This window comes from Asparagus officinalis, chromosome 3 (genome assembly GCF_001876935.1).
Source record: "Asparagus officinalis chromosome 3, Aspof.V1, whole genome shotgun sequence".
Classification (NCBI taxonomy): Eukaryota; Viridiplantae; Streptophyta; class Magnoliopsida; order Asparagales; family Asparagaceae; genus Asparagus; species Asparagus officinalis.
Window position 1 is genome coordinate 10,975,493 of NC_033796.1, and position 12,624 is coordinate 10,988,116.

The 12,624-nt window shown below is 35.5% G+C and overlaps 1 protein-coding gene across 2 annotated transcripts in view; it reads left to right on the forward strand.

Moving 5' to 3' along the window:
- The window catches only part of LOC109832974 (5'-3' exoribonuclease 4-like), a 14,968-nt gene continuing 3,976 nt past the window's right edge, over nucleotides 1,633-12,624 (forward strand). The window contains exons 1-20 of one of the 2 annotated variants that reach the window (XM_020400494.1): nucleotides 1,633-1,906; nucleotides 4,513-4,615; nucleotides 4,714-4,790; nucleotides 4,869-5,060; nucleotides 5,210-5,329; nucleotides 5,439-5,501; nucleotides 5,612-5,746; nucleotides 5,876-6,040; nucleotides 6,152-6,229; nucleotides 8,231-8,317; nucleotides 8,750-8,830; nucleotides 10,412-10,507; nucleotides 11,098-11,168; nucleotides 11,308-11,436; nucleotides 11,538-11,614; nucleotides 11,695-11,735; nucleotides 11,824-11,898; nucleotides 11,983-12,137; nucleotides 12,211-12,315; nucleotides 12,436-12,511. In XM_020400494.1, coding sequence (XP_020256083.1) covers nucleotides 1,700-1,906; nucleotides 4,513-4,615; nucleotides 4,714-4,790; nucleotides 4,869-5,060; nucleotides 5,210-5,329; nucleotides 5,439-5,501; nucleotides 5,612-5,746; nucleotides 5,876-6,040; nucleotides 6,152-6,229; nucleotides 8,231-8,317; nucleotides 8,750-8,830; nucleotides 10,412-10,507; nucleotides 11,098-11,168; nucleotides 11,308-11,436; nucleotides 11,538-11,614; nucleotides 11,695-11,735; nucleotides 11,824-11,898; nucleotides 11,983-12,137; nucleotides 12,211-12,315; nucleotides 12,436-12,511 — 2,133 coding nt within the window. In that variant the 5' untranslated portion in view covers nucleotides 1,633-1,699. Of the gene's footprint in view, nucleotides 1,907-4,512; nucleotides 4,616-4,713; nucleotides 4,791-4,868; nucleotides 5,061-5,153; nucleotides 5,330-5,438; nucleotides 5,502-5,611; nucleotides 5,747-5,875; nucleotides 6,041-6,151; nucleotides 6,230-8,230; nucleotides 8,318-8,749; nucleotides 8,831-10,411; nucleotides 10,508-11,097; nucleotides 11,169-11,307; nucleotides 11,437-11,537; nucleotides 11,615-11,694; nucleotides 11,736-11,823; nucleotides 11,899-11,982; nucleotides 12,138-12,210; nucleotides 12,316-12,435; nucleotides 12,512-12,624 lie in introns of those variants that run through there. The other variant, XM_020400495.1, reaches the window with a different exon arrangement.

Below are 12,624 nucleotides of genomic sequence, written 5' to 3' on the forward strand. Positions count from 1 at the left end.
ATGAAAAAAATAAATAATTTCCCTTTTGTATCCTCTCAAATTTAATTAGTTTCTTCATTGAGTTACAAGGAATAATATTTTAAAAATGCTTATATAACTTTGATAGCATCTAACACCCTGCTTTTTATTGTAATTTATAGGCAGAAGGTTTATTTCGTTTTTTAATAAAAAGGTGCTATCAAATTGAAATAGTCACATATCTTATTTAAGGATATTTTTTTATCTTCTAAGAAATTGTTTGATCAATAAGAAACACAGTCGCAACATCAAGTATTTATATTGAAATAGTAGTATTCTTTTTGTTAGAAAAAAATACATCATCATACATGTTTCTTTTTGCTCATGTTTATTCCGTTGTAGATTTATCAGGTTAATATGTGTGATTTCTCTCTCTCTCTCTCTCTCTCTTTTGTGCTTTTGCTTATTTTTTCAAGAAGTAGTCAATAGTAATGTTTGGTGAAAACTTTTTGACATGCTTATCGAAACTATTTCTACTTCTAATGGTGTGTTTTAAAAAAAATGATCTAAGGATTCTTTTAAAAGCAGCATATGTTTTTTTTTGTTTATATACTATATATACCTTTTATCTTCCTTAAGCATAGTTTTACCAAACTTCTTGCTTGCCTTTTAATCATTTTTTGTTATTAGTTATAGAACTCCTATTTTTAGTAGCTTATATAAGTTACTTCTATAAACTACTTTTTTAAAGAACTTATTATAAGCCCGAACAATACTAGATTAGCTCTTAGTTTTCAACTTCGTAAATGTAGTTACTATTTTCACATTGTTCTCATGCACAATGATCAAGCTTATATGTACTATACCCTTTGGTGCAATATCGTAAAGCATGTTTGGATGTTCGATTGTGTATCATTTTGAGATAATGTAAGCGTTTCTCCTTTAAATCGAAAGATCATGGCATAAACTCATGCATTTAATTGAGACACGTAGAAATAAATTGCGATAAACATTAGGGAGTTCGCTTTTAATCCATCGCTTGTGGAGGTTAGTCAAGTAGAACTCAAAACTAGAACGAGGATAATTTGTGGGATAACGTTTTACAATGTTAGTCAATCAGAACTAGAATTAGAATAAAATTTTATAATGTTAGTCAACTAGAACCGTGATAATTGTACAAAACTATTCCACTCTTTTCATTTCTCTACTAGGAAAAAATATGCCAACACAAAATTTAGTGTCTCGTTAAAAGACAATTCTTGCAAATTATAAGCGAGTTTATCATATTAAAAAAAGAGGTCTGATGATTTTTCTATATGGAACGGGAAGTCTATGTTTATAACGAGGATTTTTTTTTTCATTTTCATTTTCAAAGGTTGTAGTCTTTGCTCCCACAAAATTGACTATAGTTTTCAGCAAATTACAGGTTAACCTGCCTTTACTAAGTAAAATGTTATAAACTAAACAATTTCAAATATATATTCCATTAAATATTTATATCAGCAGCTCCATTTTCACACAACTAAAACAAAGAATTTATTTTCAAAGGAGCTAATTTTAAAGTGTAAAATGCAAAATCGATGGTTATCGTAAAATATAAATTACCCAGGACTTTTCCGCAAAACCACCACAAGCGACAGTGTTCCTATCGGCGACCAAAGTTAAACCATTTTTATTTCCTTTCACAGATCTCAAGGGTCTCAGTCGAAAGAGAAGAGAGGAAGACGGAGATCTAAGCGCCATGGGAGTTCCGGCCTTCTACCGATGGCTCTCCGATCGATACCCTCTCTCGATCTCCGACGTAGTCGAGGAGGAGCCCTTCGATGCCGATCGAGGCGTCGCTGTTCCCATCGATCTCACGAAACCAAACCCTAATGGCGTCGAATTCGATAATTTGTATCTCGACATGAACGGAATCATTCATCCTTGCTTTCATCCCGAAGGAAGGGTGAGAAGTTCTTTATTTTGCTTTAATGTTCCTAATCTGAGAATATAGGTCGTAGGTTTTGGTTTTCAATTTTTTTTTTAAATTTTTTTGGATTTTGCGCTTGCCACTGGATGAAATATACTGCTCGTGTTAAAATTCATCTGCAAACTTCAGTCCTATCACAAGTTTACTTTGAATTACAATTCACAATAGTTAGACAAAATACATATAAAACTTAATGGTTACTCCTTAGTTTTCGCTCATTGGAAAATTTTACTATATGGTTAATTGCCCATTTGTTTTGTTGTTTGAATTCTTGTCAAACTTGCGCATAACCAGGAACTTGGCGTAGAATTAATTTTTTGATTGATGGATTCCTAGTCGCTGGTTAAGGCGCAACGTACGGAAAATTTGTCCAATTGAAGTTGGCTATCTTCAACTATTTGAGTTTAGCACAAAATTTAGAAAACGGTTTCAAGGAAAATATGCAACCTAACTGATGACTCGTGCTTAAATTTTAGCTCAAAGTAAGGTGACTAGGGGCACATATTGTATCTATATTGATTAAATAACCATTGCGATGCATATGCCTAAATCCCATGTTTTCTCAAGTAGATTAAAAATTTAGGTCTCTCTCTCTCTCTCTCTAAGGAGCGGTCACCATTTAGAAATTAGGGGCTGTAATAATAGACAACAGCAACCATAGGGCTCACATTTTGGAGCTATTCTGCGAAATTGTTTCTTATCTTCAAGTTTTATCCATCGGTAATGTCATCAATAGAAATACTAAGATTCAACTTGTAGATGGTAGCTACCTAAATTTATCTGTAAAGAAAATTGAGAACAGTTCAACCTGCAATTTCGTCTACCTATGGACTTTCTAACACCACTTCTATACACAAAATGCCACTTATGAAACATTTTGATTCTGACATTGTTGTATACCACATCTTAAAGAATTCTTATGGGGCCTAGGATGGTCCATGTGTAAGAATATGTTTCATAGTGCTGTTTGGGTTCACATTCAGTCCACTTGTGTCTACCAGTAATTATATTTGGGTTCCGTTTCAGATCATGGTTTAACCAATTATTTAATTCAATTACTTCCTCATGCATACCAATTGCATAGGAATGAATATGTTTGAGGGGTAACTATCAAGCGGTGTCACGTCCGCGCTTTATCTTTTGTTTACTGCAAGTTTGGCATAAATACCCTGGTAAAAAAGAACTATTGGTTGGCACGATTCACACATTTTTCTGATTATAGCATAAGGGGAAAAATGCTGGTTCTAGGATACATTGCCCATTGGTACCTTCTAAGAGGGTGTTTGGAAGAGTTTTTTTTGGGGGTTAAACTAGCTTTTAAGATAGCTTTTTCATACCTAACTATTTGGTGAATCACCAATAAGTTGGCTTATGAGTCCCATTTAAAAAAGTTGGGATTCCCAACTTTCGGAAAACTAGCTTATAAGCTCATGTAAATAAGCTAGGTTTGACCAAGTAAATGACCAACTTTTATGAGAATTTTATCATAAAAACCAAAAGTCAAAAGCCATCATGACTTATAAACTACTAAAAATAAGCCCTCCCAAACACCCTCCTCTTGAGTAGTGAGTCCAGTTACACAAAAATGCAATATGTTAAAGATGTCAGGAAATAAATCCATGAGAAGTAGCCAGGACTGTGTCTGTAACACAACTCTTTATCATATCATTGTCATATTTACCAATATGATCACTGTTTACACTTCAAATAGGGCTGCCTGTGCAACACAAGTTTCCAAGAATACATTGATGAAATATTTCACCAGCTTAACCAGCCAGAATCTGGTGTTTACTGTGTAATTTGTGAGCATATGAATATACAAGATGAGGGCTTATTACAAGTTGTGGAAGCCAGAATTGGCTGGTGGGCAACTTCACACTCATTGTGGGTGCAGTTAAGCTCTTGTAACCGAAGAGCAAGTCCTCCCAACTTCTTTTGGACCGAGAAGGATCAAGGTTTTAAATATCGTTTATCGGGGATTTATCAGACGGTCAAAATCTATATCGGATAGCGGAAATCGGGGATATATCGTGCATAAGTGGTGTGCGTGCCTAATATAATGTCCTAAAATATAATCTTGCATAACATAGCAAATAACAAGAAAAACTAACCAACTGTAGAAACTTAATGAAATATAAACAATCCAAAATGTAAATGCACATGTTTAAGATCACTAACCAAATATAAATACACATGTTTAAGATAACTAACTGATAATTCCGATAGTTTTCACCACTAAATCGGCTGATTTATCGGGTTATCACCGCTTTATCACCGAAAATTACCCCCCAAGATGATAGCCGATTGAAATTTGAACTTATCATAGTGGAAGGGTCCCAAAACCAATAAATCGCTGATAATAATGATTTATCGTCCGATATTTAAAACCTTGAGAAAGATCTGTAAGGGCAAAAACTATTCCTGCAGGGAAATGATTTAACTTTTAGGCATAAGGCAAAGCTTACTAGTCTAATAGATCAATTTGTATCATATCATAGAAGAAAAGGGAGAGAGCGACAGTTTGCAGATTCTAATCTATTCCTAACTATCATCTAGATTCACTTTGTTTTTTTCACGTGCAGCCTTCACCTACGACTTATGATGAAGTTTTCAAATCCATCTTTGACTATATAGATCATCTAGTTGGGCTTGTTCGCCCCAGAAAGCTGTTGTACCTGGCAATTGGTGAGTTCCTGCAAGTTTCATTTAGCTTCTCACATTTAGATCTGATTATTTTTGGTTGGCTAGATTTATCATTTGTATATTTGCTCAAAACATTGTAGATGGCGTAGCTCCCAGGGCTAAAATGAACCAGCAAAGATCTAGGCGTTTCAGAGCTGCAAAAGATGCTGTTGAAGCAGTAAGCATATAACTTTCTTGTAGTTCAGAGTTAATTCTCCATTTTCATGTTTTATTCTTCAAATGCTGGGTCTCTCAGGCTGCCGAAGAGGAAAGACTGAGAGAGGAGTTTGAGGCTGAAGGAAGAACTCTAGCTCTTAAAGAAAAATCTGAAACATCAGACTCTAATGTTATAACTCCTGGGACTCAATTTATGACTTCACTCTCTGTCGCACTTCAATATTACATACATTTGAGACTGAGCCGGACTGTGGGATGGCAGTCTATGAAGGTAGGGATCTATATGTCAAGTACGCAGTGGCCATCTGTTCTTGCATAGCGATATAATCATTGCTGCTTTCATTTCGATCGCTTTGGCTTTCAGGATACTTCTTTCTCTAAATGTATTCACGGAGCTCTCCATTGGGTGATTATGTGAAGGTTATCTTGTCTGATTCAAATGTTCCTGGTGAAGGCGAACACAAAATAATGTCATACATACGGCTACAACGCAATCTTCCTGGTTTTAATCCAAACACACGGCATTGTCTATACGGACTGGTGATTCCCCCACCATTTACTTTCCTATATTATTGTTTTTAAGACTCCTTCCATCATTCTCCCTCTCAGTGAACATAACATTATCATCGGTCTCTCTCTGCACTTGCAGGATGCAGATCTAATAATGCTTTCTCTTGCTACTCATGAGATTCACTTCTCAATTTTGAGAGAGGTCCGTAAATATTTCCGCCTTGTCTGTGGAAGAAATATGCCTGTTTCTGTATATACGACTTCTTTATGAGCAATGTTTTTTGACTCAAAAAAATGAATACATGCCAACAGGTGATCACAATGCCAGGGCAACAGGAGAAATGCTTTTCCTGTGGTCAAATTGGACATCTTGCAGCTGAGTGTAGAGGTCCTGAGGTGAATGACAAGGCTGTGGTTGACATACCCATTCACAAAAAGAAATATCAGGTGCCTCGTGGAAATGAAGTATTTTTGTGTGCAATATGAAATTCATATACTTTTTTTATTTGTTATACAGGTTAGTAGGTATATATCAGCAATTCAACATCTGAAATTAATCTTTTATTCTGTACGCAGTTTCTGAATATCTGGGTTTTGCGAGAGTATTTGGAGAATGATTTGGCAATACCAGATCCTCCATTTGAAATAAACTTTGAACGGATTGTGGATGATTTTGTTTTCATGTGCTTCTTTGTGGGAAATGACTTTCTACCACACATGCCCACTTTGGAGATTCGTGAGGTTCATAACAGGCCACATTTTCAAGTTCAATGCTTGAATTTTTTTTTTGAGAGTTATGTTCTGAAGATATCGAGTTGCACAAATTTTCTTAAGATCTCATTTTTGCTTCAGGGTGCAATCAATCTGCTTATGTTTATCTATAGAAGGGAGTTTGCAACAATGGGCGGTTACCTGACAGATGCTGGTGAGGTAGTTCATATTTTTAACTTTGCCATTCTTTTGTTTACGTCTCAAGCATTTTCCGTAAATATCTCTGTCAAGTTTGCTAGGATTGCAGGCAGGAAATCTCTCTTCCCTTTTTCTTTTCCTTCTTTCATTTCTGTGAGCCTTTGGCATCATAGCAGTTGTCAGCCAATGCTCTCTATGCTTGCTCGCTGATAATTTTTTGGGCTTATAAGCCCACATTTGTTTTTGTATACAATCCTTTATTACAGTATACTACTGTGATTTGTCATGTTTCGGTTTGATATCAAGACTCCACACATATACATTTTTATCACTTAATCATTTACTTGAGTCATGCCTTCCAGTAAAATATGTGCTTTCGCAATTCCAGAACAAGTATTAGCATCATCTCTATTATAGATAGTCTTCTGTTTCATACTTGATGCAGTAGGGTATTATAATTAGGGGCCATAAATACTTATATTTGTTCATCAGATTCATGTGCAACTAATTTTTATTTTATTTTAAGAAAACATGTGGAAGTAAATTGGAAGCATATTATGGTAGTTAGCGACTGTCTTTTTTTTTTAATTTAAAGCTCAAAAAGTTTCTGCTAATAATATTGTGAGCAAACAACCCAAGGTTACCTTTGGTTGCATGGAGAAAGGAAGACAAATTTTCCTTTTCCATAATTTTTTCCATCGTTTAGTCTAAAAGGATCTATTGTTTGCCTGTAGTTCTGGGTGAGGAAACCAAGGAAGCTTAAATTCTAACAAATGTTTTCTAATGGGAAAAATGGTTAGTGTTTGTATCATAAGTAAAATGTGTAATGCACCTTGTGAACAGAGGTTATCCTTTTAACAGAGAAGCTCTGCTGATTAAAGGAAACAAAAGCAAAGAAACAGCTAGATCTGTCAGATTCCTTTGTTTTGTTGCTACTGTTTCTAAAAGACTAACCTCTTTTTAATGATCCCTTATGATATTTTTGTCGTGAAACAGACATCCTCTTTACATTAAGCATCTATTGTCAATCTATCATGATAGATAACATCTAGTCAAAGTACATAAAAGCAATAACTTTGGTAAATTCAGATCCCAATTAAGATACAACCATTCTTTTATGAGTACCACTGCATGAATGTTTGTATAATAGTTGGAAAAAAAGAAGAATAAAAACTGGCAGACAAATTAAGGCAGACAAATAAAAGTTACTAGAAATTGTATGTATTATATTATTTTGTACTCGCAAGTAGATAAGAGAGTGCTACTTTTGCACCTAGATAACTTTCTAGATCCTACATTTCTTTGTAAACAGTGAACTTCTGTTTCTTTGTGATGCAAATGAATTCATTTGTTCCTGATTTGTTCTTCCTCGCGACCTTCCTCTCTATGTTTCCTGCTTTCATCTAATCCTCATTAGGCTACAATGTATGACAACTAATTGTTGGAGCTGAAGATCAACTGTAGAACTGTTGCAATATATGTTTTTGTTTTGATTAAGCGAGCTTATTTTGGTCATGTGCGTCTGCACTCAATTCTTTTGTAGAGCTTGCCATTATTGAGCCCTCTATATATATTTGTAAGATGAAAACTATTTGTTTCTACTGCTGGTTATGGATCTGCCATATTCTTTTAGAATAGGATTTGCTTCTGATTTGCTTTTCCTGAATTTGGTGTCGAAATTGTGGGGTTTCCTTTGTAAATAATTTTCATGCTTGATTTATTTTATCCACTGCTGGACATCTTAATGAGATTCCATCCTGCATTATTCTGTTTGGTTTTAAATGACCTGACATATCCAGTCTAACGAATTCCATGCAACCATAATCTATTGTTCCAACCAACCGATGCAAATTAAACACAGAAACCGACTTGTTGTACCCCCTTTTGGAGCACCAAACTCTTATTGATATTTTATTATTTGTATTTCCGCTTGTAATTATACGATAAATCAGATTGTAGGTTTGACATGCGCTGTGTTTAGCATCAAGCATGTTCTAAGGTTTGGTTGTTTCATCTGCTTAGGTGTCACTGGAGAGGGTTGAGCATTTTATTCAGTCATTTGCAGTTTATGAAGAACAAATTTTTCAGAAGCGTGCTCGTATTCAACAGGTGAGCAATTTTGTTGACCATCTGATCTTTGTGTAATTGCTTTCCATGTTTAATTATATCCTGTGAATTTCTTCCCTGCATGTCATCAGATCTTTATACTACTTGCACTTTCTTAATTTATGATATATGGTTACTGAATTTTCTTTATATGTTTCCTGTAAGAAACTTGATGTTGTACACACTTATATATTTAAGGTCACATCGTAGCTTAAACATTGTTGTCCCTTACATTTTGTTTGCTTCACTAAGGTAGCATGACTTGTTCAAACTTTCGTTATGGGTGAGGATATCTTCTTTCCCACATCGCGATTGCCATTTACTTTCATCTGTCGTGTGTTTAGAATCTTGTTATGTCAGTCTGTTCTTTTGTACTGGTCTTCATTGTCGGGATTTGTTTTTTACTCTCTGACATACATGGCTGACATATCTCAGGCTTATGAGAATAATGGTGAAATGAAGCTAAAATTGCAGAGGGAAACTTCCGAGGATGTTCCACCTATGCCCGTAGACAAGGTTTGGCTTGCTTTTCTCCACGTTATGTATGCATGTTCACAACTCTCAGTAATGGTCAAAACTCTTTGGCAACTCTACCTGGTATCATGTGAAAGTTCCCTTCATTATTCTCATCTAAGCCTTGGCAACTCTACCTGATATTATGTGGAAGTTTCTTTCATTATTCTCATACAAGTCTTTTAACATTAAGATGGTAGTTTTTGGAGCATGGGAGATTATGTGAAAAATCGTCTGGTAGCACTTTACAACTGGCTGTCAACCTGACATTAGCTATTATATGTTGGAATCCTTGCTAAGAATACTTTGTACACTGAAACACAACCTTGTTGCCCAGACCCGATTTTGTTCATCATGCGGTTAAGCTTATGCAAGCATAAAGTTTTTGAAGACCTGATATCATCCTGACATTAGCTACAATATGTTGGAAAATCCTGGCCAAGAATACTTTGGACTTTGGAACTCAACCTTGTTTGACAGACCCAACTTCATCCATCATGCAGTTAAGCTTATGCAAGCACAGAGTAGTTTATGACAGATGTGACCTGAGAGTACTTCATATCGAGTAGGATTAAAGATGGATAGATGGTTGTATATTTGCAGTCGTCCACCAAAGCAATTCTAACCTTTTTGGTAGTTAAAACCAATCCCACCTGCTCATAACTCTCATCCAAATTGATAAAAAATTCCGCAATTCATAAGTTAAAAAGAACAAGCACGTCATATCAATTATGCACTCAAAACTTTTATGGTTCAAAAAACAAGCAATTTCTCCAGGACAGAGGGAAAGACTCAACCAACACCGAAACTTTAGTAACTAATGATTTTCATAGCCACTCGGTCTATGTGTGCACATATGATTGCACACCAATGAGAAACGGCATTTGCTGGTTGTGCTTAGTACTCTTCAAACAAGGTCCAGTATAAAATACTGATTAAATGCAGGACATTATGGCAATCAACAACTAGACTATGATTGCCTCCATGGTGTATAGACCAAGCTCTGGATGTGTCCAAACCAACCAAACCCTTCTAGAACAAAACCATTTGAATGCCGATAGCTAGATTAATAAGAGCAGATGCATTCAAATGAAGAATGAAACACACAGCACCAACTTAGCATCAATAACCATGATGTTTTCATTCTGAGTCAAACTTGTTGCAATTCATATCTCACGCAGTTCCCTCTCAGGAATTCACAAGAACTCTTTGTATATCCCATTTACTTTCAACTAGGTTAGGCCTCAATAAACTTGATGGTTTCCATTAACATGATCTATTGATTATAAACAATCTCTTGGTAACTATTTCTTAATTTTCTAAATCTTTTGTCTCTATCACAAAATGGAGTAGCAGATCAGATTTAGGGTTAGGGTTGGGGTTGGGGTTGGGGATAGGGTTACATGAGCTGAGAAATTGTAGTAAAAAAGAAATGGATTGAACTGAAAGCATACCTTTTCCACTTGGTTTTCTTACCTTAATTTCTCTGTCTTCCTACTTTTCTTTAAAATCGAACAGCTTAAAATTTGCTTTCCCACTTGTTTTCTTTTCCTTTCTAACTGATTACGTTGACCCTCTGTTCAGGTAAAATTAGGCGAGCCTGGTTACAAGGAAAGGTACTATGTTGAGAAATTTGAATTGGAAGAATCAGAATCAATTGATGACATCAAGAAAGATGTAGTAAGTTGCCTGTCTATCTTGTACCCAAAAGTATTCCGTAAACATCTTCCTTCTCCCACATGAATATTAACACTTTTGTCTCCCTTTTCTTTGTACTTTTAAATTGTTATGCTATTACATGCTCATAGGAAATGTGAGTAACAATCATGTCTAGCAATCTAATCTTCAACATTAATTATGTATGCGCAGAAGCTAAGAAGGCTCATGCATATATTCTTTTATTAATACTACTATACTGGTTTTGAACGGATTTGATAAGACACATGATTGACACATGAAATTGTTACCCCTTTTAAATGTTTTACTTTGTGAAAATATCTTTCAAGGTTGTTGCTAATTGATTGGTGGTTGTCATTTTTGGCTATGCATATTTGTTACGGTTTTGCTTTTAAAATATTGCTTGAAGTATTAATGCACAAATAAATTAACATGTATGTTAAAACATTAATATGAAGTACCTGTATTTGCTTTCTCATTTACAATCCACTTGAGAGATACAAAGTCTTATTTCACAGCCATCTATGCAACAATTTCATACATTCAGCAACAAATCAGTTGGTAACCTAATTGTCATGTTCACTACTTTCCAGGTACAAAGATATGTGGAAGGTCTTTGTTGGATCATGCGATATTACTACCAAGGTGTTTGTTCTTGGCTATGGTGAGTTCTATTGACATCCAGGCAACAATTGGCATCACTTCTTATCTAATACTAAGAACATAATAGTTTGTGCATGTTTTATTCTCTATAATCATTAGACACGACTCATGTTCACAACTCTAAAGTTCTACCATTTCAGGTTTTACCCATATCATTATGCCCCTTTTGCGTCTGATCTCAAAGGTCTGGCAGACATGGAGATTACTTTTTTCCCGGGGCAGCCATTTAAACCGTTTGATCAGCTGATGGGTACACTACCAGCTGCAAGGTTGGTTGATATTCATTTTTAATTTTTTAATCAACCTTGCATACAGTCTTCATGTTATCCAATCTAGTGTACAAACACAAATTATTTCTTTTTTTTCCTAGCTCTGATGCGCTGCCTAAGCTGTATGGATCGCTGATGACTGATCCGAATTCACCCTTAAGAGAATTTTACCCTAAAGGTAAAGTTGCTTGAATTAAATTCTTTTATGCACTCGTTCCGCTCGCTGTAATTCATGGCTTTGCATCTATTCATATTCAGATTTTAAGATCGACATGAATGGCAAACGCTTTGCATGGCAGGTAAGCAGGCCTGGAGAATAAATTTTTTTAACTTCTTGCCAGGTTTTGACTATTTTGAGGAGTATCATATTATTTTTATGGAACTCAGGGTATTGCAAAGCTTCCTTTCATTGATGAACGACTTCTGCTTTCTGAAACAAAGAAGCTTGAGGACACATTGACAGTAAGGAGTGTCTTCTCTGAGTTGTATTCTGTGTGAACACTTTCACTTCAGTTATTAATCCTAGTCAACTTTTTGCTCATACAGGAAGAAGAGAAGTCTCGTAATAGAACAATGTTCGACATACTTTATGTTTATGAAAGACATACTCTAGCAGCACAAGTTGCATCACTGTATCATCTTTACTCTCAGTCACAACTGCAAGGACAGCCGTATTGTATTGCGATCAATCCAGCGTATAGGTAAGCATCAATTGTAATACAGAACACTCTGGAGTTGAGGGGTCCTTTTCTTATTACCTTTTCATTCTTGCAGTGATGGAATGAATGGGTTCCTATGTTTATCTGAAAGGAACAGTTACAATATATCAATACCTTCTCCAATTGGAGGGTGGAGCACCATTGAAAATAACCGAGCTCTGTAAGTCTCTAGTTAACTGGCACCTGTTTTTTCTTAGCTTTATTCAAGATGGGCGTTTCTATTGTCAGTTGTCTGGTCTCCATTATTATTCTTACATTTTTTCACATTTTATTTTGGAAGAAATGCTACCTATCTCAACCCTAAGCATCATCAACACATCCCCGAACCGCCTGAAGGTGTGGTAATGCCAGTGAAGGTACTTCTCTTTTGCAGATTTGTTTAGACCCTAAGCATCATCAACACATCCCCGAACCGCCTGAAGGTGTGGTAATGCCAGTGAAGGTACTTCTCTTTTGCAGATTTGTTTAG